Genomic DNA, 27795 nt, shown 5'->3' with positions numbered 1-27795 from the left:
ATTAAAATGAGAAAAAAACATGTATTCAGTGAAGTGGTAGAGCAGCCATACTATCATATTAACAATGAAAAATGTCACCTTTTGTGAAAGAGAATAAAAGTAATTTTCCGGTACCATAATTAAACTAAACTTCTTATACAAACAATAATACCTAAATTAAAGTAATAATAATTTTGAATGACCAATAGCCTAAAATAATATTTTATGAATTAATGCTGAAGTTTCTCACAACTATACAGTGCTAACATAACATTTTCAGATTGCCAATTACCAGGTACTTTTGCATTACAAAAAATAGTTGTAGCACTCTCTGTAAAAGGTGATCAATTTCAGTTAACAGAAACACTATTTAAAAGGAGCATCCAGCACAGTCAACTTGAAGATGCTAAGTATTAGGATAAGAGATTATGACTGAATTAGATTTCTACATTTCTAACATCTATGATAAATATTATTTACATATCTGCATGCATACACACATATTACCCTTACAAGCAAGGCTCTTTCTTGCCTGCTGCCTGCCTTCCTTTCTTCCCTGTAGCATTTCTTCTCCAGAAATTAAATTAGTCATACAGAAATAATAAAAAGAATCTTTTGACTAGAGAGAAGAGATATACTGGGGGAAAATTCTAGAGACAAAGATATAAACATCACAGCAAAGTAGGTTACAAATTTGGCCTACAGCAAGCTCTCAGTGAGCATACAGATCTCTCAGAACTTATGCAGCTGTGTGCAATCCAATAGCTACCCACCTAATGCAACATCCTGTGCTGCTTCCTCCTCCCACCTGTTATCTTTTATGGGCTTACAAAGTGTACAGTAATAGAAAAGCAAAACCAATAATTATTGACTGCTAATTTAACACTAGTGTGAAAATATTTGTTTTAAAATCAGAGAGAATGCACAGAAAACTTAGTCACTGTTCTTAAGCAGAGAAAGGAAAGATCCTTAAGATTGCTCAGAGAATAATGCTCAGCTCTCAATAGCAAAAAAAAAAGAAAAAGAAAATATACAATGCAGTTTGAGTTTCCTAGCCTTCAGTATGTTAGATTGAACCAAGTTTCATATCTCTATGCTCCCACGCAGCACTATACACATCTCTGAGCATACCAGAGGAGTCCAATACAATACAACAATTAAAGAACAAAAACCTTCATCTCCTAACATACGGATAACTGAATAACAGCTGAAAATAAAGTGGCTAACACAACTGAATATTTGAGACAGGGACAGGGGAGCTGGGAGGCAGGGAGAAAGGGATTGAAGGGAACTACAGGACTGGGAGAATGAGACCATAGAAGCTAAATCTCAAACAAAAAGTTTTAATTATTGCTTTTGTAGAATGTAAGTAAGAGTACATCTTTCTCATGTCTGAACCTGAAAAGTAGTAAATGGTCATGTCATTAAGATAGCAGTATAACCTAATATGTACAAAACAATCATGCTAAGATTGTTTCCACAGGCTTCCCTTGCAACACAAACAATAAAGACTAACATAAATCAGAGTAAGAGCTGTGCATTCATATACTGCTTTAGACTCACTGAACTCGTGCCATAAGAAGTATATGCTGCATCCTGTGTAAATTGCTTATGAGTACCATTTAATACCATAGCAATATTTCAGTGAAATTTCATCCCTCATACCACCAGTATATTAAAAGCCTCTGAGTAACAGAAGAGTATATTAACAGCGATCCAGGCACATTACGCAGCAATGAACTTATGACAGATATCTACACATTTACAAAACAAATCAAACTAACAAATGACTTACAGTTTATTTGAACTAACTTTTTATAAGTTAATATAACTGGCTTAGTGGTGACATATATTTTCATTCTTCATGTGTACTTTTAACTTTACAGACATTGCCAATGCACCAAATCACTCAAGGCAAACCTAGTGCACAGAGCCAAAATGATTTTACATTATTCCCACATTTGAGCAACATTAAAACAAAATGAACAAAACTCACATAAATAAATAAACAGTGGCTACTAAAAAGCCAGTAACAGCATTACCTTGATTCCCAGAGTACATGATGAATCAGACACCAGTAAGATGTTAGCCAGAAGGGGTGAAAAAAAAGCATGTTGTGTTAAAAGCATATCTAAAGTCTGTAACTGTCTCCAATCAGCTTTTATTGAGATCAGTGCCATAGCATGTTAAAGAGGCATATCTCAATGTTCTGAAATGCAGTTATGACACATTATGTCTAAAAATTATATATGATCAAAATCAATTTCTTTCCTAAAGTGCAGAATTATAATGGTAACAGGAAAAAAAAAAGCACAGTAACAAATATACATAAATATGCTTAGGTGTGCACACATTTTAAATAATGAACTTAAAAAATCTGCATTTATCAGAAAACAAGAATTCTTGCTACACTAGAATAGATAAGAGATAAAAGTTGAAAGTAACCATATTTATTTAAAACAAAGTTAATTTACTCTAAACAAATGCAATATCAACTCATACCAAAGACAGTTACAGGACTGATTTAAATCCCATACCCGTTTCTGCAGAGTTATTGGCATAACTGCAGGCAACGTCACTCTTCTTGAAGATAAACTCATGTCTGCTTTTCTTAGAATTTGACAACCTTCACTCAGGTGATAACACGAAAGAGGACAAATTACTTAGCAATATTCCTTGAAGTCTAAATTCTCATCAGCCTAATCCTGTAGTCAGTGCAAAGAACAGAGTAAGGATGCAGTCTATGTCCCTCTGTTTATGCAAATTCAGTCCTACACAAAGGCACTTATGTAAGGCCCTGGGGTAGGACTAACCAGAAATCAACCAACCAAAGAGCTTGAAAACTTGTCTTCTGTCCTTGAGAAGGCTCACACTGATATCTCTGTCTATGAAAATAACAGTACACATTTCTATCACTCATAATCCTGTTTTCCTTGTCCTAACAACAGTAACAAAATAAAGAACAGCACAAAAATACTACTACTACAAAAAGCCTATCAAAAACTGCATTCTGGCAGTGCTTATTGAGTAGTTATAGCAGTGATGGGTTTTTCTGTGGCCTCTTCCAGGAAATAAAATACGTTTCTTAATCAATGCTCCTGGTTGTAGGGTTTGAGGAAGGTAACTAAGCATAAGAATTATAAGAGCACTGATAAAGAATTGTGGAATGGATTCAAAGAATCACTTTCTTCAAAGCAAAGGCAAAGATCTCCTTTCACTTAAAGTAATGCAATTTTTATCTTCATAGCACATAAGCTACACAACATAAAGTTGCATAGCTGAAAAAATAGTAGGTAAAATATTACACCACCAAATATTTTATGAATTCAAGCTGTTGATCACCCCTACTCACACACTTACTTTATGCATCAAATGTCTGCTTAACAATTAACTAAGTCTGAGGTTGTTCTTTGTGTGTCAAAATGTGAATTTCTTTCATTACTTACATGACGAGGCAATATATAACATTTTCCAAAGTCACTTAAAATGCTGAATAACATAAATAACTTTTCTATTCTGTTGTTACACAGCATGAATAAGCAAGAATTCTGCTGTAAACCAAATCATTAAATATATTTTAGAACAGCATCATTGGATATTTGCATTGCAACTCTTGGTCAAGTTGCTCATAACAATAACATCATGATCAGTGAAGGCTGTAAACATTCTGCAAAATTAATTCTATCAAATATTTATAACATCTCAAACAATAACATACTAGGTGAGCAGAGAACTATAGTTTCTTAATAAGTTACTCCAGATAAGTTCTTCAATACGTATCTCACTATTTAGATGTACTACAGAACTGACCTGGCAAATATTAGAACAATCCATGCCAAAATTCAGTGCATCATATTGATACAGTTTTTCCCTAACTGAAAATTAACACTTCCCTTTGTTACCCCAACACGTCTAGAGAAAAGTCTGAGCTACAAGACATACAAAACAATGTACTTGCAACTTAAAGATTAACAATGTAGTTTATGTATGAGGGCTGCTCCAGAAGTAATGCTTCCTATTTTATTATGTTAGCCTACTACATCAAAGGTAGATGTTGGTGCCATGGCAGTAGAGGTTGAACCTTCCCACCAATATCCCATTACATGCTGTTGCTGAGTGACAGATGTCAGCAGAGGGGCAGTCTGACAAAATGGAGTTTGACATGGAAGGTGCTTGAAAGGAGTGCAACTGAATTCCTCCATGCAGAAAAAAATGGTACCCACTGACACTCAGAAATGCTCACTGAACATTCACAGAGATCCAACAGCAGATATTACCACAGTGAGGTGGTGGGTGGTGTATTTCACTAGTAGCAGCAGCAACTGTGGATCACCTCTGGTGGTGCACATTTTTATGAGCACAGCATGCAGGCTTTTGTTCATCACTGGTGAATACACACATAATGGTTGTGACTATGAAAAAAATAGTGCTTCGTAACTGATAATTTGCTCTATTAAATGGTGCTATTGTGCTTTTTTTTTTTTTTTTAATCTGTTGTAGTTTCCATGGAAATAAATAGGAAGCATTAATTTCAGAGTGACCAATGTAATTTTCTATTGTGGATTTTGATAAATAGCTAAAAGTACGTGACAATTTACTGGCACCATTAAGATATGTTAGATTTCATGGTTTCATAACATCTCTTGTGCTAGGTTACCTTTCTGAAATCCTAAGATCAGTATACCTCAGATAAGTTCTGTTGATGAACAATATAAACAAACACAGTAAAAAGAGCATAAAACAACAACAAAACATACATCTACAAAACAACAACCTGCCATTCATTGGCATTTTTACCTGCAGCTCTCAAACATTAATGTGTCAGTACCAAAGAACAGAACATAAATAAATAAATATACATACACATATATATACAAATATTTTAATAGATTTTTAAAACCTATTGTCCTTGATTGTGATACACAGGATAAAAAAAAAACCAAACAAAAAAACTGATGCCAAGTAATAAAGAGATTTTGTTTGGAGGCAGACATTTGATCCTTGCTCACTTAGCTTTAAATAAAGAGCTTTTAACAAAGCCATCACATCAATTCAAAATAACTGATATTTGCCATTTTTATAACTCAATAATAGATGCTCAGTTTTAACTTCAAGCATAGAGCAGCAACAAATCCATAGTACGTATCTTCTAAATATTACATATCATATAACATATTTTACATATTTATTTCTATTTTTCTCTCAAACTCCAGTACAAAATTCTTATGACTGTTTTGAGAAAACAATGGAATACAAAATTATTCTGGAGATGTTTAAGTGTTAATTCTGTAATAGCTATCTCTACTGGAAAAGAATATGATAAATGCCAAGTGTTTGCAATTAGGTTTTTAGCTTTCAGGCGCAATTTTTATTTCCTATGAGAGCATGTTCTTGAAATTTTATAGCATGACTTTAAAACTTTGCTGTAAGACTCAGAAAACAACTCATGGTACCAGAGCTTGATCCTCTAGGAGTTTTACTCCCAGGAATATTATATATACATGTCTGCAGCAGGAGAGCAACAAACTCCCTCTACAATCTTTTTTCCTTGGATCTTATGGAAAAAATGTATGGGAAGCAATAACTGTAAATTTCAGTGCATTGCAAATAGCAGCTTTTATTGGGAAGGAAACAAAAATAGTCCAAGCCATTTTTCCCTAACCCTTAGTATAGAAGGTCCTTGTCATTCCAAAAGTACATGTAGTTTTTTGTTCTATAAATAATATTGACTTATTTGTCTGCAAAATGAAGCAGGGGATCATTTTCTTCAGTGAGCCTATCTTTATGTTATCTTCTCCAGCCACATACACAAGCCAGATCTGTTTACAAAGAAGAAAATACCAAGGATGGTGTTTGACTTTTGTTACAAATGTCAATAGTTCTCATTTGACTTTAAACAAAAAATATACTTTAGTCATGTACTTCTACTAATGAAAGCACGCATCAGTTGAATAAAAAAATACAGGAATGAATACTTTCATCTCCTAAATTTCCCAAACACACAGAGTTTCAGAGTCAATTCACCATATGAAAGCTAAGATGAATACTGCTGATAAATGTGAGATTAAAAAGAGGTTTGGAAAGTCAATTGTGCCTTCAGGCAAATATGTAATCACCTTGCTTTATGCAGGTAAAAGATTTGCCTTGTCTATGGCAGTTCTGCAAGCAATTTTGGTGGTGCTGGTGGACTAGAAGAAAATCAGATCCAGCTCACTTTCAAGAGAGCTCTGCAATATGAATTTATTCATGCAGCTTTTCATTCCCATTTTTGTTTCCAGATACAGTTCTGAAAACACTGTTCAGACACTTATTAGATGCTACAAAACAAACCTTTTCTACTTCTTGACAGTAAAGGAAACATAACTAAATTGATTGGTTAAGAATTGAAAGCTCTTGGTATTTGTTCTCCAATGCCTTATAATAATATATGAAACAGAGATATCCTGCTAGTAGATGAAGGTCAGTGTTTTACTTAAGGCACTGGTTATGGAGTCACAATAGCTGATGTTATTCCTGACTATGCCAGACATAACAGGAATGTGGGCATTTATAGGTAAGAAAAAAATCAGACACAGCTTTTGCCCTTGTAGATTAAAAGAAATCCAAAGAATATAAGTCCATTAAAGTTTACAAAAAGCTTAGACACTACTTTTTTTATTATTATTATTTGTTTTTTCTTAAACGTAAGGCAGAATATTTTTACACTAGACCGATGTAAAATTAGGCAAGTTATTTAAGTTATTATACAGTCTTCATTTGTTGACAAAGTACTCCTGCCTGCTTGACACAGTCACTTCTGTCTCTCCACTGACCCTGGAAATATATTCAGGCTGTTTTTTGAATAGGTTTGTCAAATAACTATTTCCTTACATCTGCAATAGGTTACCTGACAGGAAAAAAAGTCTTTAAAGTGATGTGAGTCTTTCTACTCCTATAGCCCATTATACGAGGAAACATAAGGTCTTCAAACAGAACATACAGTACACTGTCTTAGAGAATTGATAACATCTGACTCCTATACAAAAAATAGTCATATTAAAATAGAATATATTACCTGTAAAGCAACATACCTAACTTCTCCAGTAACCTCACATCAAGTTGCAAGTTACTAGATAACTTGCAACATTATGATCTCTACTCTTCTGCCTTTTCATTCAATTATCTACCATTAAATGCTTCTCTCTAAAGAGAGTAACATGCAACCCCCAGAAAAAGAACCAGCACAATCCATAGATTCAGTTCTTCCATCACATATGAAGTAGGCATTACAAAGAACATTACAAAGAGCAGTGCAATGGCAAAGTAAGTTAACTCTGCATCCTTAAGACATCTCCAGATTTGTTATTTCATAGCTCTAAGCAGTCTGAGTTCTCTTGCGGGCAAAGAATGAACTGCACAAACTCTGATCTACTGATCACTGAATTACTAACCCATTTGTCAGCTTTCTTCTCCCTAGTTATAGCTATGATATAACCTGGTCAAACCGACCCTTACACATACATAAAACAAGATTCTTGGATAAAAATTCTCAGAGACAATATGTCAAGATTACAAATGGGTTGTATTAGAAAACACTTCTTTTTACCAAATCTTTTTTCAAAGGAAAATATGTTTAGCAACATATATATATATAGAAGCAAAGTAAAAAGAAATATGGGTTGGAGGAAGAAAATGAGTACAAAGATACATGCTAAATAGCTGGCTTCGGTTTTACTGTCTCCGTATGTTCCTTTTCAGAAGGAGCTAGTTTCATTTCAGAAGCAGAACCCTTGTTAGTATGTTAGTATTTGTTACACAGAAATCAACAATCAACAGCAGTCAGTCAAGCAAGTGAGAGAGCTCCACAAACAATATATTTTCCTCACTGTATGTTCAGACTGCTCAGACTGAATTGGAAATGTGTTTTATCTCAGTCACAACAGAAGATAAGCTCTTAAATCTTATTTAGAAGAATCTGTAAGAAAAATTTTCCACGAGTTGATTTTTATACTTAATAAGTAATATTATATTATTATTATTATACAGATATAAATATAATCCCTACTTCAAAATTGTAATGCAAATGGAAGAGTTTAAGAAATAGATAATAGGTAATGTTTGTACCAATACATAAGCCCCAAATACAAAGACTCGGGGTATTCTGTTTTCATCATTTCTGCACAGTAGCTATCTAGAAAAAAAACCTAAACCTTTCCTCATGTGGTAATTTTACAAACAACTTGTTTTCAGCTATCCTACAAATCCCTCTTTTTGGGCCTGAAAAGCCAAGTCATTTCTTTTTAAAAACTCATTCAGGATTTGGAAAAAGTAACATCCAACTACTGTTAGTCCATCCATCAGCAGTTCTAATGATTTATTGCTTTAGAACGTCTCATGTCTTCCATCCAAGCCTGATTGACACAGCAGCTACAAATTCAGTTTCACATCACTTCTATCCCTGGCATCCACTTTTGCCAGTTACTGTTGAAGCATAACGGGAATCTGGCATTGTCTTTCATACACAGAAACCTTTATCTGCTTGCCCAATGCTTGCTAGAAAAGAACCAAGTTATAATGCTTGACTTCCTTCAAGAATGTATTAATGTTTAATCTTCAGTTAATAAATACAGCTCATCGTCTCATGGGCAGAAGTAAGGACAAAGTATGAAATTTTATTAGAAGTAACTGAAAAGAAGCACTTCTCCAAAATCCTTCCAGCTTGCTTCTGATCTTATTTTAACAAATGAGGAAAATAAAACAAAAAAAGCTCATCCACACAATGTATTCTTTTCTTGGTTGTTCCTAATTTCCATGAATGAGGAAGCTATTGTGTTAAGATCATAATAAAAAGTAGTTTTGTGGACACCTGGGTAAAAGTGAATCTCACTGTGAGTTATTCAGAGGATTTCTCAAATTATATGAATACTATAGACTCACTGTGATTTACCATTATCTATTAGAATAGTAATTATACAAACTGTACAAAAAATATAAATTATTTTTTATGATGTGAAGTTCAGGTTTTACCTGGAAAATGAGCATTTCAACACAAATCTTAATATAACACTACAGAAGAAATACAATAGCTTACTAGGACAATCTGAAATTAGACATCTGTTAACCTCCTGTCATATACACGCACACTGAAACCCAATACTTTGGGAAAAAAAGAAAAAAAAAATTAAAAAAGGAACACTTCAAAAATATAGCCTAATGAGAACAATACAATATAAATATTTAAGTGCAACCAGACAAAAATTACATGTAATGCTACAACACACTAATCCAAGAGGTTCTCTATTATGATAGAGAAAGCTACTGTTATTATTAATAACAATCACAAAAGCCCTGGGGAAAAAAATAAAATCACCCCTTACATTATTTATCTTCACAATTTATGATTATGGAAGTGTAAGAACATTGTGAAGATACATTGTAAGAAATAGTAAAAAGCAGAACACTGTCCACTAATGCTGCTCTAAAATAGAAAGCATCAAAGAACACAGTGAAGTTCTCAATACTCTCCAATTTTCCCTACATACTTGTGAAATGTGAAATCCTTGTTACATAAAGTCCTTGCAAAGGTTTTTAGCTGCCCATTTCTGCAAGCAATAGGTTCAAAACAAATCGTAACACACACTGCTAGCAACGTTCTATCAATCAAGTGGTAAGAAAACCCTCATACTGTATGAGCACTATATAGCAGTGAATTCTAGTGATTACAAGACATTCTTGTAAACTTCTAGCCTGTTTTCTTAACATTTGATACCATTACTATGTCATTATCAAGTGCCTGCAGCTGTTCACAAGCTCAAGGCCTTAATGTAATCAGTAACAGAAGTTATCATAACAGAACTAATATAAAAAGGCTATTTATAGCCCAAGAATGCACTCATTGAAAAATCCAATTCTGATCACAAGGCAATCTACTATATCTTGTTTTTCTGTGGATCTAATACCAAGTGGAAAAGCAGACAGAAATATCAGTGTGCAGCATATGCGTACCTACCAGAAATAGGTAGGAACAATTCATTAGTATACTTATTAGAAGCACAGACACATCTCTAAGATAATGAATATACATTCCTCTCTCAAGATTTAAGTATTAAATATCATGAATGTTATTGGGCTAAATATGAGCTGATTAACTGTAAATGAATGTTCTGTGACTGAAGCAGGAGAAAGGAAAGTTCATGCTGTTATCAGAGCAGAAGTCTAATTTCTTCTCCCTTTTAATTCCTCCTCCCACAACTGTCCTTCTTGAAAAATTTTTTTTGGCCTGATTAGCATTTTTTTTAATCTTCCTATTTGAGGTGACTCCTATCAGGACTCTAACATGAGAGGCTTAATTAAGTAAGTATGCTGTCTTGAAGATTTCCCTTTATCTTCATTCCCTAATTGAAGGCATTCATAAAGGAATTAATTCCCTTAGAAGAAATCATTTTAATCGTGCTCAAGACAAACAAGGAGAATATGACTAGTGGTCAACAGCCACCTCCCGCTTATTATTATGGGACTTTACAACTTGCTAGAGAAATATCTCATCTTGTTAATACAAATGATCAAGCTGCTAGATTTGGCAAGCTGCTAGCAAGCCAAAACCCCACTGGAAGCTGTATCAGTACATCATTTGTATAAAAAACAATAATAACAACAAACAACAACAAAAAGCTCAAATACATATTTGATTGTAAGTTGATCAATCTGAAAGAAATGCCCCCTATTTATTTCCATGGAAACTACAACACGTACAAAGAGCTGTCTGATAGAGCAAATTGTCAGCTACAAGACACTTCTTTCAACATAGTTGCCACCGTTAGCTATGCGTTTTCGCCTGTGATGAACTTGAGACTACATGCCAAGCTCTTAAAAATCTGTAACAGTTTATGGAAAACCACTGTTGCTGCTGCTGCCTCACTGTGCTTACATCTACTATTGAGACTCCATAAATACTCATCAGGAACAGATGAATGTCAGAGAGTGCCATTTTTTCTGTATGGAGGAATTCAGTGACACCCCTTTGCTTTATACACACTTCCATGTCAGACACCATTTTGTCAGACTGCCCCTCTGTGGCCACCTGTCACACAGCAATAAAATGCATTGGGATATTAGTGGGAAGGTTTAAGCCCTGCTGCCATAGCCCCAGTATCTGCCCCGAACATCGTGGGTCAATATAATAAAATTGGAGGCATTTCCTTTGGAGCAGCCCTTGTAGTATAAAGATTACCTGCACAAAGAGGAAAAAGATCTTGAAGCAAAAATTAGGGGAGATAAAAAATAACAAACATTGTATTAGTGGCTCTGGAGTTGTCATGTGACACAGCAAGTTCCCAGCTATCTCTTGTAACTGACAACAAGTAGATGCACATGTATAATGAATATAAAACTGTTTTACTAATCACAGATATTTAAGACTATTCTTCATGCACTGACAAATTAATTCCACCTGGTAAAAATCAACCAGGCTTAACACTGATGTTTATATGAAAGTATATTCTGTGTACTTAAAATCTGAATTGCTGTATTGTGGCAACATTTACACTGAGAAATATGATAAGGATACTCTTCAGCTTGTTTCTTCACTTCTCAAGTTCTGATTTGACCAAACAATAACTCTCAGAACATCTGAACTGCAACAAACCAAGGATACTGTAAGAACTAAACTAAAACTCAGAAAAACAGAAATTAAAGTTCTGAGCTCTACTCTTCACTTAGCACGGAATGCTAGGATAGCAAAGCTTTACTTCAACAAAATCCTAAGATTTCTGATCATCTTATGTTAGTACCACATAGTTTACTATCAATTTTACTATACAGCAACTTTCTCTATCTGTCACACAGGTTTTAATTCAAAGGAAGTAAATGTTGTAAACCTGAAGTGTCGTCATATGATTAAGCCACAAGAAACACAAAATCTGCAGAATTTCAAATAATGTGACTGTTTGTCACTGATAACTTTCATCTTATTCAGTACACTGTTAAATTGTTTATGTTACAAAATTAACTCTCAAGTCTTTTGTATAATCAAAGAAATTGAGTGTGTTTTTACCATTCTCTGCTTCAATGACCTCATAATTATATAGTACTATGGAGAAATCGTGGCACCAAAATCTCAGGTGGTCAGCTCAGAATTTAGGAGATGAACACCAAAACACAGATTTCTGGAGAATCAAAGTTTATAAATTTACAGAGATTTTCTTCTACTGCAGTTTCTATTGCAAAAATAATTTGACAAATATACATAGGAGGCACTTTACTGTATTGAGAAAACAGTCCTAACAGAGCAGATATAGAATTCAGTTTGGAATTTCAGGTTGACAAAGCCTAAAATAATCAGATCAAAAGAATGATCAAAATCATTCAAATGTGATAAACACTGGCAAAAATAAGACCAGATTCTCTAACAGCAATTATGAATTCTTGTTTTTTAAAGCTACAATTTGAAAAATAAATAAACAAATAGTTCTGATGAAAGCGAATTAAACAACAAGCTTACAGAGACAATACTTTGGTAACCAGTGGAGTTAGACTGACCATGTCTTCTTGTTCATTAGAAAGGGGAAGAAAAAAGAAAAAAGAAGGAAAAATTTTAATTATTATTTTTTATTTTGTGAACTTAAAACGTTTGCTCGGGTTGCCTTTGGACAATAACAAAGTAACAAAGTACAAGGTTAATTTGTAATAACGATGAGGGTTGACCCCAAGTTCGGCAGAAAGCAATTTCATTTCTTCTTCTTCTTCAAAAAAAAATACAATAATGAATGAACCAATGTAAAGATAAACAGCACAGAAAAAAAAAAAAAACCAGAACAAAAAATTGGATTATTTTGAAATTTTGCCAAGGTGATTTTTCATCTTATATTCTTAATAGGTAATATTCTTGATTGCTGAATTCTGAAATTGTTCAGCTTTGCCTCCTTATTTTTGTCTAAATAAATCTGTGACTTTATGCCGGTTTTGAGATAACTGGTCAAAGCACATAGGTGTCTGTATTAAAATGACAAGTTGTAATAGTACTCTAAATAATTTTAATCTAATGCAACAGCAACAAACCTCTCCTTGCTGGGATGGAACAGTCCGTTAAACAAAGAACAGAGCCTGGAAACTAGAGTGAAAACAATCAGCTGAATCACTGCAAAAGGGGGACCAATTGAATCTGGTCTCATATTAGAGACTTCAAATAAAAATCCTGAGCTCTTTATGTTGGTTGTGTGTAGGATGTTTTTCTGTTAATCTGTAAACTGTTTGGAAAGACTTTTCCCCTTTCCTTCTGCCTCTCAAACTGTCTTTTTTTGTGAAATTTAAGGGTAAGACACGTTTAGGAGCTGGAAGGAAAAAAGACTAAGAACTGATAAAAGAGAATGTGTGCAATGCTCTCCAGCCTGGAAAGGAATCTGGCAAGAAACAGACGGACTGGAATTACAGAGTAAATTTAACTAATGCATCTTTTGGTTGGAAAAGATATTTCAACCCTAAGGCAGTTAAAAATAGTGCAAACCCTGGAGCAATACTATTTAAACCACAGTTTCCAGACCTTCTTACATCTAATATAAGCACTGAAAGTAAATATATAAAAAGTAACGATGGGTACCGATAGCATGACCTTCCAGTATTAATCAATTTAGGGTGTTTAGAAACAATTTTGTGCACAAACAAGGTAGGTGAGACAGACTAAGAGGAGATGGAAGTGCCTCACCACTTTGCATCTATGTCCTACAAGGATAGACTTTTTTCCTTTGAAGTGCCCAAAATGCACATGAGATGCTATAGCATACTTTTCGTTGTAAGAACAAGCAGAAGAATTATTCACTTGACAGCTCTACTAAGAGTATAAAGGAAACTAAGGAAACAAATGTGAAAACGAGTTCCTCAAAACTTAGAAGAAAAAGGCTACTGTGGGGAAAGAGAGATATGAACTAGACCTGTCCACATACAGATCGTACACACTAACACAATTATACTAATAAGCGCTCATTTATTTACCCAGAGTAAAGCTTAACACAGTACCAAAACAAACAAACAAACACACACACACCTCTGGCTTTCAAATTAAGTTCTAAAAGCATTAAAGTAACAGCAAATTGAGGTGAAATACAAGCCACATTCCAGACATCCACACACATTTCTGTAAGTGTGGCATGTAGTCTCTTGCTCATCACTGGTGAAAAAACATAGCTAATAGTGATGACTATGTTAAAAAACAGTGTTTTGTAGCTGAGAATTTGCTCTGTCAAAAAGTTTTACTGCAGACTCTGTATGAGTTAGAGTTTTCATGGAAATAAATAGAAGGCATTAGTTTCAGATTGATCTACATACAATCAATTATGTATTTGAGGTTTGTTTGGTTGTTTTTGGTTTTTTTTTACACAAATGATTTCCTGGAAATAACACTATGGGAATGTATTTGGATTATAAATGTTAAAAATATCTACATGTTTAGAATATTAATAAAGACATGAGGCAGAAAATATACAAAAAAAAAATTGAGTATTCTTCCCCTTGAGATTCACTTCAGATTTATTTTTGCACTTCTAATTGAATTTAAAGAAACAAGGCACTAATTACCTTGAACTACTTTTTTGATGAAATACTTTTTTGGCTTATCCTTGAACAGGGGAAGAACTGTCACTCCAGTGAAAATTATTCAGGTTTTGCTTTCAGGAAGACTTAATTTTAAGTTCAAATCTATAGTAAGTTGGTTTTAGTTCATTTGACCAAAAAAAGCTGGAAGTATACTAACCAATAGAAAGTTATTATTTCCTACAGAAACATTTCCTCTACTTATATCCATTTTGATCTTAATTGGAGACAGTAGTATCAGTTATTAATTTTGAAAATAAAAACACCAAATGTACAACTGTTTTATATGTTCTGTTCCTTGGCAGATCCTACAGAACATGGACTCCAAGATACAATTAGGTTTCCACACGTGAGCTCACCAGTTTCATCTAATAACAGCAAACACCTAAATTGTGTCAAGAAAGGCAACATTTCCCACTGTGCTCTTAGCACAGAATCATAGCAGTTGGAAGGGACCTGTGGGGGTCATCTAGTCCAACACCACTTCCAAAACAGCTGCCCTACAGTAGGTTGCAGAAGAAAGTGTCCAGGAAGTATCTCCAGAGAAGGAGACTCCACCATATCCATAGGCAGTTTGTTTCAGGGCTTTGTCAAAATAAAGAACTCTTTCCTCATGTTCATATGGAATTTCCTATGTTCCAGGCTGTGTCCACTGCTCCTTGAACTGTCACCTCCCTCGACTTGCTAGCCACACTTTTTTTAATGCACCCCACTGGCCTTTTACTGCACCCCATGATGCCAATGCCACTTGCCTTCTTGGCCACGTGGGCACATTGCTGGCACGTGGTCAACCTGTTCCCCAACACAACACCCAGGTCCTTCTCTGCAGAGCATGCAGTTATTCCTCTCCAGGTGTAGGACTCTGCACTTGTCCTTGTTGAACATCAAAAGGTTCCTGTCTGCCCAACCCTCCAGCCTGTCTAGATCTTGCTGAATGGCAGCACAGCTTTCTGGCTTGTCAGCAACTTCTCCCAGCTTTGCATCCTCAGCAAACTTGTTGAGGGTGCATTCTATCCCCTCATTCAGGTCATTGATGATGTTGTACATAACAGGATCCCAGGGAATATCACTAGCTACAGCCTCCAAGTAGACTCTGCACCACCAAACACAACACTCTGCCAGTCAGCCAGTTTCAAATCCCCTTCACTGTCCATTAGCCTGTCCCATACTTCCTGAACTTACTTAAGAGAATGTTATTGTAGGCGGTTCAAAAGCCTTGCAGAAGTCAAGGTACACAACATCCACTGCTCTCCTCCCATCTCCCAGTCATAATATCATAGAAAGCTAGCAGACTGGTCAAGCATGATTTCTTCTTCATGAATCCATGTTGACTACTTATGAATATCTTCTTTTCATCCACTTGCTTGGAGATGATATTCAGAATAAGCTGCTCCTTCAAATAAAATGCTGTTTATATCAAAAGCACACGTCTCAGCATGCTCAACAGAGGCTTCTTCTTTCCATTCCCAGTTCTTCCTCTGGGAGAATCAGATTTGTCACTATACTAACTCTGTGCCATCATTTCTTATTTTGATCCCCATAATTTCCCTCTCACTTATTTTTTAAAAGAGAGAAAGCGAGGAAGAGGTAAAGAAAATAAATAGTCAAGTTTGCCTCTGAAAGTAAGCTCATTTTAATTATTGTTAACATGTCAGGATTATGAGTCTTTGAGGATATAACACAAAACACTTCCCAAACAGAGGAGAAATAAGGATACCAACAGCTGTGTTGATGAGGCAGATGGAACAATGTTCAAACACACAGATGTCCCACTTTCCAAGCACAGAGGCAACCCACTATTCTACTATGTGGCTTTTATCATTTTGCTTTCACAAAGTTATTTCCAGTAAGTCAGCCCCACAAACAGACATGCTGCTCAAGCAGCACATTCAATGTTTTAAGAGGTTCATGGTAAGATCATGAAAAGACAGTAAGAACTTCAGCTTAGGAAAATGAGAGTTCAAAATAATGTTAGTAAAATATTTTGAAAAAGAAAGATATTTAAGCATTCCGTCCCTTCAGATGTCATAGATGTTATGGGAGTGGCAACGTTACCAATAGATATTTCTGACAACCACTTTTATTCCCTAGAAATAGGGTACTTTTTCTGGAGATAAAAATAAGATAAAAGAGTTTTACACTTTTTATTTATTTATTTATTTTAGAAATAGATATTTTGGTAATAGTTACCTATTAAATATAAGTAGGAATTCACTCTGTAATTTTTCTTTATTATTCCTGAAATTAATAGCATAGCTCAAACTAAATCAGAAAGAAAGTAATCTAAAACAAGAATAATTGCAAACATACGTAGATCATTACAGAAGCAGCAGAAAATATTCAAATATTCTGACAGCTGTCAACATCGTATAAAAAGAACAAAAAAGTAGTAAAAGAACAAGAAATAAAGAGTGCTTAACTTTAGCTCACTTATCTTTAAAGTTAGGAAACTGCAACAGGAATATGTGTGACCCTGAGGCTATACTCAGAGGTTTCAGTACACACTGGTTAGGTGAGTGCAGAGTTGTTGCAAAGTAGGCAAAACCAGACCATGGTATGGAAATTACCTGCTTCCAAGTACGGCCTCTACATCCAACTGTTGGAAGTCAAATCCAAAGCCAGTTTGCTATTTGCAGACCCACTTAGCATTCAACCCCTCTCCTTTTCACAGTTAAGTAATTTCACAAAGATACTAGAAGACTTTAACTTGAATTTCAGATATATAAGTTTAACTCAGTAGCTGTCATTTGGACTTAGACTCTAATAACATTAGATTAATAACAAAAGACCAGTCATGCTGAGTCTGACAAATGGTCTGCCTAGCCCAGTGCCATTTCTCTAATGGTGGCCATACACAGGCACCTAGGTAAAAGGCTTTAACTATGGTCTTACAGACATGCCTCCAGAAAAAAATGACACTAAATTTTTCAGCACTCTGGAAGATGGATCAGACCCTCCATGCATGCTGTTGTAGTTTTAACTCACCATGGCAAATAAAACAGCTGTTCTTGATCCTGCTTCTACTACTGAACACTACATTCTTTAGTAGAAAACCAGGAGGAATTGAAAGACTGCAAAGAGAAACTATCGTAAAAGGTATAGCAAGAATGCTTAAGAAGAAATATAAGTGAAATCAGTGAAGCCAGGAACTTCAGTTTCTGAGAGCCTGAATCTTACATTCAGCTGCCTTAAGTGATCACACCAGTCAGTGATTTTAACCATGACAGGCCACAAAAGCAGACAGTTGACCTTTGCATATTAATTCATGCTTGCAAAGTCTATACCTTTCAGTTGCAAGCAGAAAGATTGCCACATTGAGAGCAATTTAAGCTAGCAATATGAGTAGCGTGAACAATTTTTTTAAATGTGGCTTTCTGTCCTTATGTTCTGAAAGATGGTGTTTTTCCTGCCTCTGTGAGACTATGAATACTTCAGCCTTGCCTAGGCATGAAACTAGCATGATTCTACTCTACTGCATCAGCCATGTTTACATATAAACTGACCAGAAATACTTCAAATTAGTATTGCTGTTGACAGAAAAAAGATAAGGCAATATAAATAATCCAGAAAGCCACCACAGTTAGTTTTAGAGAATACATAATACATGGCAAGATAGAATCTGTGGAGTTTACCAGACACAGGAGATGGAAACAAAACAACAACAACCAAAAAAATATTTCTCATTAATGCATCAACCCTGATATTTGCTAGTTAAGTCTCTGGCATCTGTTCTTTACAGCAGGTGCACAGAAACAGCCATGGCTGCCCACTTTCAGAAAACTCAGTAAAATTACAAGAACCATTAACTCATATACAAATTCATGTTGGAAATAGGAAAAAAATATATATATACCTGAATAAATATCGGCAGTATAAGCTTTCACACCTCCATAGCTGTCCCTAAAATTATTAAAACAGAGATCTCACAGACCACTGAAACCAGAATGTGAAAGAGGTAGCACCCTTAATTGCATGAGTGCTCCATGTTAGAATTATTTCCAGTGCCAAAAAAAGGAAGAGAGAAATGAGACAGGTAAGTTTTTAAAGAGTAAAACAAGTCTTCAACATCCACAATCTCCATTAATCAGAAGCTCCTCTTCTTTATCTTCTATCCCTGCCTGGGACAAGGAATACACTCCACAAGGATCACCACCAGGTCTGTTAGTATGCCCCTTCACTTGCATTTTAGGGTGTATATAGAAGCATAGTAACAATGCACATGTTATACACTTGTGTAACAGTAATTATAAACACGTGCACAAAAAAATACACAGATATACACTTACATATAATATCAATTATGCACATGCATATAAAGCACACCATGTACACAGCATTTATTCCTTCCCTGACAGTTTCTTCTTCATTCAATTACCATAGCAAAATTAGACCTCCAGATAAAAGGAGCTGTTCAGTGATCATCAAAACCCTCCATGCTAGAGCACTAATGACAATAATTGAAGGTAGAGAGGAAAAAAGAAATGAACTTCTTATTTAAGAATGTAAAATACTGTCTCCCCTTCATTCCTCTTTATAAAGAAAAAAAAACTGCACAGTCACACTCATGGTCTGTGAAAGAACAGTCAATTTCTAAGTCACAGATTCTGAAACCTCATTTTCTATAACCAGTAATGGTGTACTGAGAAAATTTCACCAAATTACAGAAATCCTTGCTTCCTTATTAAAAAAAATACATCCTTACTAAAAAAACATTTTAATAGGTAACTTGAGTATTCTTCAAGCCTTCATGAAATCAATTTAGTATTTGTCAAATAATAATTCATAAATCTTACCTGTTTAGTTCTCGAAGTTGCCTTGGGCAACAGACTTGCTGACAAAACTGATGCAAATGGAGAACAACATAGCTCAGGAAAAGGATTTGGAATTGATGGGATTTCCAAAATCTTGCCTTCTGTCTTTTTCCTCCTGTTCAATAAAATCCAGATTCATGATTGTCACAAAAACTGCCATTACAATTGCAGTAATCAGCTACATTGCATGTCATACTAAGGCATCAATACCCCAATAGTTGCTGGTTGCAGCAATTAGCTTTTTTGTGCAGTTATTTTTTAATCAGCAGGCTGAATCTATTAACATACAGTGCTTAACTCTATTTGAAAGCAATCCAAGTATTCAGCTCTGAATATAAAGTTGTTTGAATATGTGTAAGTCTTTGCAGAGTAAGAGCAGGGATATATTTATATTGGCTCCTAAGGACATTGGTAAATATTTTGTTGTTCCTGCATTCATGCCATTCCCTATGTACAAATATTATAACAGCAGAGGCATGTAATTTCTCGGTAATACTTCCCTAGCACATCACAACTATATATTTAACAAATTGAAACTTTTTTTCCTCCAAAATCAGGAGTCTAAGTGACTGACAAGACATAGCAGTGCGGAGCAATACACCCATTTCTGTCACCAATTACTTTTGTGTTTGAATCTCCATAGCTCCATCACCAAACAAGTGTCTCAGCAGTTTCTGGCAACTTAAATCTAATTGTGTCACAAATAGCAAGCAGCACTTGCGAGAGTTGGGAGGATAATCACTACTGTACTTGCAGAAGAGCTCCATTAGGCACCAGCACAAAGTATTACATTACTAACACGGTGATGCTGCGTTACAGGACACGGTTGCCTCACACAAAAAATATCAAGGACTTTTTCTGCTTGATTTCATCCAGGGAACAGAACCCAAAGCACCCCAGGTACTCTAGTCTGCCAACACATAACTAGACTCTTCTGCATGCGTGAGCTGATATCTCCGAGCTTAATATTTAACTTTCTTGCATTCATCACTGCTGTTCTAGATGTTGCAGACTGATTGGCATAAAAGTGTGGAAAACTATCAAAGTACGGTAGCAGAGCAACGGTTCTCTTTCTGGAAACCCATACAGAACGTTCACTTAAAGTGGTATCTAGCATCAAAAAAGAATAAGAACTATCGCATGCAGTCTTTTATACATCCTGAACGCCAGTCTATCCAAACCGATCAGACGCAGCACAAAAAGCCCATCTCACGAGTTCCTCGACCCAAACCAGAGCTGCATGCCTTCGAGAGTCATCCCCAGCGGTTCCGGACCCGCGGCGCCGCCGCTGCCCTGAGCCCGGCGGCACGAAGGGGGCTCGCTCCGCCCGGCGCTGCCCGCAGCCGCTGTCTATGAAGAGCGGCACGTTTCGCTCCGAGCGGGCAACGCCGCCTCTTTTCACCCCAAACTGAGAAACCTCTTTTAAGAAAAGGGGACAGCGGGAGATGCTCCGCGTGAAGCCCATTTCATAAAATCCCACCTAGTAACTTTTCATTACGGTCCGGGGCCACCAGCTGGGACTGGGAGCCCTCCCGCTCGCCTTTAACTCACCACCCCCGCCTTCCCCCTCCCCAGCGCCAGCCCCTCTCGCAGCGGAGCTGCAGCCTCGCAGCACCGCGAGGCAACTTCGCACACCGCTCACGCCGGGCCGGGCCGCCCCTTCCACTGCAGCGCCCTCCCGTTGGCCCCCAGCCTCACCTGTCGGGGGGCGACGGCGGCGGCTCCCCGCTCGGAGCCCGGGGGAGCGGCCTCGGGGAGCGCCCCGCGCCGCGAGAGCCACCGCCCGAGGGCTCTGCCGTCCGCCCGGCGCCGGGCGGTGCACAGGGCCGCGGGGCGGCCATCGGCGGCGGGGACGTCCCGGCTGCGCGCGGGCGGCACGTCGGCCAACAGCCCCTGCGCCGCCGGGAGGAGGCTGCTCTGCGGCGGAGGAGAGAGGAGGTGGAGGGGAGGGGGTAAGCGCCACCCGGGCGGCGCGCGGTACCGAGCGCCTTCCCCGGCACACACGTGCGCGGGCGGTGGGGGCGGGCGGCCGCCGTCTCCGCGCCGCAGCGGGCAGGAGGAGGAGGAGGCGGCGACCCGTGCCCTCGCGGCTGCTCCCTCCATGGCGGCGCGAGCAGGTGCGCGGCCCCGGAGCCGCCCGCCCCGCTCAGGGCGTCGGGGAGGGTCGGCGCTTAGGGAGGGGCCGCCCCGCTCCGCGCCTCAGGAGGCGGCGCGCGGCCGAGCGGCGCCCGACGGCAGCAGCGGCCCCGGTACCGCCCGCCGCGGGGCTCGGCTTCTGAGCCTCACGGCTGAGGTAACGCTTCCTTGTGTCTGCAGCACCTCGGCCTCCCCTGGTCCCACCGCTGCCGCCGTCTGCAGCCAACCTGCCCCGGCAGCGCTCTCAGCGCCTTACAGGTCTCAGAGCGGGATGCTTGCTCCTTGTGGGCAAGCTCTGGCCCTTCCTCAGCTGCACACGATGCTACCTACCCTACGTGGCAGTTCCAAGGCTGTTCATATCAGTATTCATCCTATTAAAAATAAAAATGCCCCCTTGCTGCATGAAGTACAGTTTCACAGCATGAAGCAGAATGTGTAAAATCATGTAAGTCATTGAATAGGATAGACAGGTAAAATAATTCAGAGGTTGGGCTCAAGCCCAATAGCTGTATGTAGTATGTAGAAACCTGATTTTCCTTGCTGACATCTCAGACTGGTGAGAATAGAGTGCTATTTTCCTGAGCCCACTGAAGAAATCCTCACACGCAAGCCAAAATTTTCAATTGGAGAAAGATATGGGTTTTTTTCCCCTGAAATAGAAGCAATAATCAGTTTTCATTTTAGCTGAGTTGCAGATGATTTTGCAGGACAATTTTTTGTTTTTCTCAATGAAACTAAAACAGTTCATTCTGTGTTCTGCTGACAGCAGAAGTGCAAATGTGAGTTGATTGAGAATTCTTATATACAGAGACTGGCAAACAGATCTGGAATTTTATGCTGTCAGATGATTGATTTGATTTGTTTGTTGCTTGCAAAGAGCTTTTTTTTAATACATTTGCAAAGGCCAGACTAATTTTGTCTAACCGATTCACTGGTATATATATATGTGACATACGAAGCTCCACTTTCTTCAGATTAGGAGGAAGGACAAGTGTGTGTGTTCTGGGTGGAAAACTGAGCTCAGTAAGAGATAAAGGCATTCAAGCAGCAATTGTATGCTGCTACTAAACAACATTTTAAAAGTTCAACCGGGAAAGGAAAGTATGTTTTGAGTTTTTCACCCTATCTGTGTAGCTTATTTTATAGCTAAAACCTGGTGTGCATGGTAGAGTTTTATTCCTCAGGCTTTGTCACATAACTGGCTTTAAAAGGAAAGCAAATAGAAAAACACAATTAGAATATTATCAGACTTATTTGCTTCCAAGTAACTTTGCTAGGTTTCTAATGAGTCATAGCAGTAAAAGAGTCACTTGTAGGAAAAAGATCAACAAAAATGAAACGCTGATATTTTTCTTGAATGTAGTAATAAAAGCAGCAATCTTACTGTATACCATCCTTATGCCTTCTGCTTTGTGTGCTTTTTTCTCAAACGATGAAATACAGTCATCACAAAACTGAGGCACAGAAAGACCTAAAGGATTGCTTCAGTGCAGCACAGGAGGCATTGCATAGATGAGAATGTGGAATTAGTTTCATCTGACTTACGCTCTCCTTTCAAACAACTTGAAGAATAAGAGATATTGCCAGAGCTTGACTGAAGAAATCTGAGAGCATTTGACCCAGACTCTACTTGAAGTAGCATTTCAATTCTCTCTTTGAACAAGTACAAACCCAGTAATTGCTAACAGTTAATAATACTGGTACTAAAATGCTAACAGATTTCTGCTGAGTCCTAGCACCAAAATACTTCTTGAACTGTGTGAATTGGCTTCATCTTTGTCGTGAATACACCTAAGCTGCCTAGTCTATTTTTTGATACTTAGAACAAGGGTTAATCTCCTGCAGAAGCTAAGACATGAATTTATCCAAAGCCTAATTTCTAGGCATTCTTCAATCTTCAACTGAATAGGTTTATCTTCTCTCTAAAAAATGTCAGTTTTCTATTATTTCTAGTCAGATCCAGGTGTTTGTCAAGTAAAATTAAAAATGCATCCTGAAAAACAGATTCAAGCTATTCAGAATGCACCCCACATTCAGAAAATCAAGCTCTTCAGTTTTCAAAAGCCTGTATGCTATTTAGAGCCACAGCACTTGATTAATGTGATAAAATTACGCCTTTAATTAGAGTAAACTTTCGTAGTTATTACTGACAAAGTTTAAAAAATCCAAACTATCTGTGATTATCTCTAAAAATTGTGGAGGACTTTCATTGCATTTTTCTTTTATTCCACCCTTCCACACGTTACTCCTTGTTTTAATCAAAGTATTTCATCTGCTTATTTTTTTAACCTGTCTAGAACATGTCACTATCATTTCTTACAGATGGTTACACGTAGAGAAACAGTACCACATCTTTACACCATCTTCTGTCATAGTAGCAATAGCAGAGAATTGTTTCTACTGAACTACTAAGTTGAACCAACATAAGTGGGTGGTTTTTCCAGTGCCGGGCTACAACCATTCTCATGTCTTATCTCCCAAGGCAATGTTTCTTCTACAGGCTCCATTGTAATTTTGGTTACTTTGTTGGATCAATGCACTGAGAATATGCCTAATACAAAGTAACATTTCTTCCTTGTTGTCTGACATCAGGAACTGCGCAGTGCCATTGCACCTTCTTGAGCATTTTGGAAGCTCATATTTAGCTTTGACAACTGGCCCATCTGTTTGGGCAGTACTTCAAGAGAGCCAAATTTATTCCATGAACACTCAGAGATATCAGTAGCTAACTTCTTGGCAGTCATGCATAACTCTTTGAAAGGTTATCTGTGGTTGAATGTTTTGTAGGAGTTCAGTTTTGCCTGTTGTTATAGCTCACATTGAATGTTAGGTTTAGAATTACTGTTAAAATGTGTGTCTTTCATTGCAGATAAGGAAAAGGTTCCAAGGGATTAAATCAGTACTGCCAAGCTCAGTAATTTCCAGAAGCTGGTATTCAACCTAATCTGAAACCCCCTCTCCTCTCTGCATGCTTGCAAAACCACAGCACAGTAATGCTTCCCCCAGCTTAATGTTCTCCTTCTGCACTTACTATCAAGAAGCAGTTTTCTGCTGTGCTTTGTTCCTTAGTTTGGGCTTGGGATTTTTCCATATTGAAAAGTATGAGTGCTTATGTGTACTTTTGTTATAAACTTGAGTATTGGGGTGGATATTTAGGGATTTGATTTAGTAGTTGGGTAGGGATAGTGATAGGAGGATGGTTGGACTAGATGATCTTGTAGGTCCTTTCCAACCTTATGAACCTATGAACCTATTACCACTAGCTTTGACAGCAGTGTTTGCTGTTTCAATAGCAAGTTCTATCATTTCCTGCGACAGCTCTGTCCTCAGACCAGAACATCTCCCTGATGGAAATTTCCCTTGAACTGCAACACAAGAACAGAATTAAATTCATTTCAGGGTTTCGAGGATGTTATCTTTCAAGTCAGTCAAATCAAAACAAGAGCTACTGATTTCAGAAATAAGTCTTTGTAGCTAAAAGCAAAAAATTAGATTTGATATAGGGTTGACTGGGTGTTATGTGTGGCCTGTGAGATGCAGGTCAGACAAAACTGCATTCCAGCTTCTGCTCCCTCTGTCTACAGTTGTATGAAAGCAATCATTCAGCAGCATAGATAGTAGACTGTACACTAGCTGATGTGATTTGCACTTCCCAACCTTGATAATCTTTAGGGTGCGAAGTTCCATTTTTAATAGAGAGAGCCACAAAAGGTGAACGTTACATGTGGATGGACTAGGTAGACTAATGAATCTAAATCCAGCAGACTACGTGTAACCTCTCGCATAGGTATGAATGGATGAACTGCATAAGATACTGCTACGGTCATTCGTGGAAGAGAACTGTTAAGTGTCAGGGAGCTAATAGCATTGTCAAACGTTTGTTATAGTATTGCAGTGGAATAAACAGTTTCATTTGAATAGATTTCATTGTTCCTATTAATCCCTTGTATATATTTGTGATGACTAATGTCTTCTTAGTGCCTCTGGAATAAATACATTTAAAGTTGTTCTCTCTTCGTAGTAACTAAATATTTTCTCAACTATGTGACATTTTAAAAGTAGTATTCACAACAGCAGAGTATTACTGATACGCTTTATGTCCTCTTTTCTAGAACTCTACCTTACACAGAGAACACAATCTCTGACCATACGCATCTTCAGAATATGGTGTGCAAACATACGTTTACTATGGAAGGAAGGCTGCATGTGACTACACTATGTGATACTGTGTTTGTGTTAATCCAGAGCACAGAAATACAGATTCAGTGAGGTGAGTTGTTGGGAGATTCGATTCAAGACCCTTTAACAGCAGTCATTTTGTGGAAGGGGAAACAAACTAGAAGAATTAAGTAGAACAACAACAACAAAAAAAAACTCACCAAACCACCAAGGAATGTAGAGCTAAAAGGAGACCTTTTAACAAACTGCCACACCACTCCTAATCCCAGCCATTTCCAAGCTGCTGCCAAGGACTCTGAAGCAATAGTACCACACAAAGCATATCTTCTGATATGCACAAAGAATAGGGAGATGTGGAGCTATTTGGGCAAAAATAATTAAAAATATATATATCTGGTCAGACTAAAGTAGGACAGCATTTAATTTCTGATATCAAAGTACAAGGTTGATACAAGAAATTATAGCCAAAATGAATTTTGTATTCTGGAAAGAAAAAGAAAAAAAGATGAATAGTGACTCATCTACCTAAATGCAGGCTTCTAGTACTAGTTTAGATACATATTCTACCTTGTCCTAGGAAGAGATGAATTTTGTGTTCATCCCCTGTCATATATGACAGCCCAGTGTGCGATTTAGCTATTCTTGGACATTAAATATGGCAGCTGAGACTTGTATTTAGGTGCCTAAATTTTACTTAGTTTCTTCTCTGCTTCTGCAACATGCAGCTCACAATATAGATTGTCTACAAACTTATGAAACTTAAGGGAATTTCTACTAATTTCAGATGTGCAGCATTATGAAATTGAGTTTGGGTTCCTCTGATTAGGCCTTTCAGGGAACAGTAAGAAAATTAAAACATGATTTTATGCATCTTTCATGATCAGGAGAGGAATTTTTTTCTTCCAAAGTCACTAGAATAACTTAGCTCAAATTTGCACACACAAATTTGCACCAGCCCTACCACAGCAAAGCAATTCTAAACCAACATACCTGTGCTTGTGCAATTTAGAATGCTTTGAAAATGGGCTCTGGAATGGAAAGCTTCACAGGACATTAACAATGCAGAAGGTACAGTGCTCCCAAATGGCAGAAAGTAAAACAAACAAACATTTACCTGACCAGATGGAGTTCCTAAGGTACTGCAAATACCATATAGTATCTGCCACTATCAGAATACATCACCTGATAGGGCATTTAGAACTATTTGTGATGAGTGAATCCCCAACGGTTAACACAAATAAATAGTGTGTGTCTCAAAAATTTTTCCAAGAATCTGTATTCAGGGAATATAGTATTGAATAAACCTTTAAAAAGCAACTTGTTGTTCATGTTTTAAAAGCACAGTCCTGACTAATTGTAAGTTATTATATTAGAAAGTTATTAATGCAAAATTCAGAAATGCTGTGTAACAACAATCTCAGCACTTATTATGAACATAATTATCAGAAAATCAGTGCATCTAACATTATAATGCGTTTGTTCCCTTCATGCAGATGGGTTTGCACCTTTATGTGTCTGAATGTCTTTAAGAAGTAATAATGAAGTAGGTATTTAGAGTATCTGACTTTATGCATGATACCAGAGTAGTGAGGAGATTTAACACATAGAAAGACAAAACTCCAGAATTCAATTGAAAGCAACTATGTCTCTTAGTGCTGCCAGTCATTCCAGAAGAACTTTTTGTATCCTGTGACTACACCGGAAAACTAGGGAGAGCTGTCCCCTGGCTTAGGTAACTGAAATTTGGCAAAGCAATTAATTTGCTAAGTGTCTTTTCGAAGATCTAGTGGAATTTGTGGCTGAACGATGCAAACTGCAAATCCAAAATTAGTACCCTAGCAATCAGGCCATCTTCCTTTATAACTGTAATGAAGGTTTCTTTCTAAAAATAAAAAAGGTAAAATAAATCAATATTTCAGTACTCCTGACAGTAAGCTCTAAGACTGACCTAAATGGTGATTCTACATTGAGCTGTAAGAATAAAGTATATTTTCCTTTGCTTTCAGGTTTATTAAAGGGATGCTCTGGAGTTGTTCAGCAGCCACTCTGTTTTAAAAGCTATGTTTTTGGATAGTACTAACATTATCATTGCAAATAGAAAAATTTCATAGGCCTCCAGCCAAGAAAT

The 27795-nt window shown here is 37.2% G+C and overlaps 1 protein-coding gene across 1 annotated transcript in view; it reads right to left on the bottom strand.

The window, feature by feature from the left end:
* Positions 1-21208, bottom strand: part of GRB14 (growth factor receptor bound protein 14) — a 61870-nt gene extending 40662 nt beyond the window's left edge. The window contains exons 1-2 of the mRNA XM_065750446.1: positions 21051-21208; positions 19335-19467 (exon numbers count right to left, since the gene is read on the bottom strand). Coding sequence (XP_065606518.1) covers positions 19335-19467; positions 21051-21193 — 276 coding nt within the window. The 5' untranslated portion in view covers positions 21194-21208. The remainder of the gene's footprint in view (positions 1-19334; positions 19468-21050) is intronic.
* Positions 21209-27795: the final 6587 nt, after the last annotated feature.

This window comes from Cyrtonyx montezumae, unplaced genomic scaffold, assembly GCF_038088225.1.
Source record: "Cyrtonyx montezumae isolate F1298 unplaced genomic scaffold, pur_monq_1.0 scaffold_7, whole genome shotgun sequence".
In the NCBI taxonomy this organism is placed as follows: domain Eukaryota; kingdom Metazoa; phylum Chordata; class Aves; order Galliformes; family Odontophoridae; genus Cyrtonyx; species Cyrtonyx montezumae.
The sequence above is the reverse complement of the archived record's forward strand: the minus strand, read 5'-3'. Positions and strand labels throughout refer to the sequence as shown.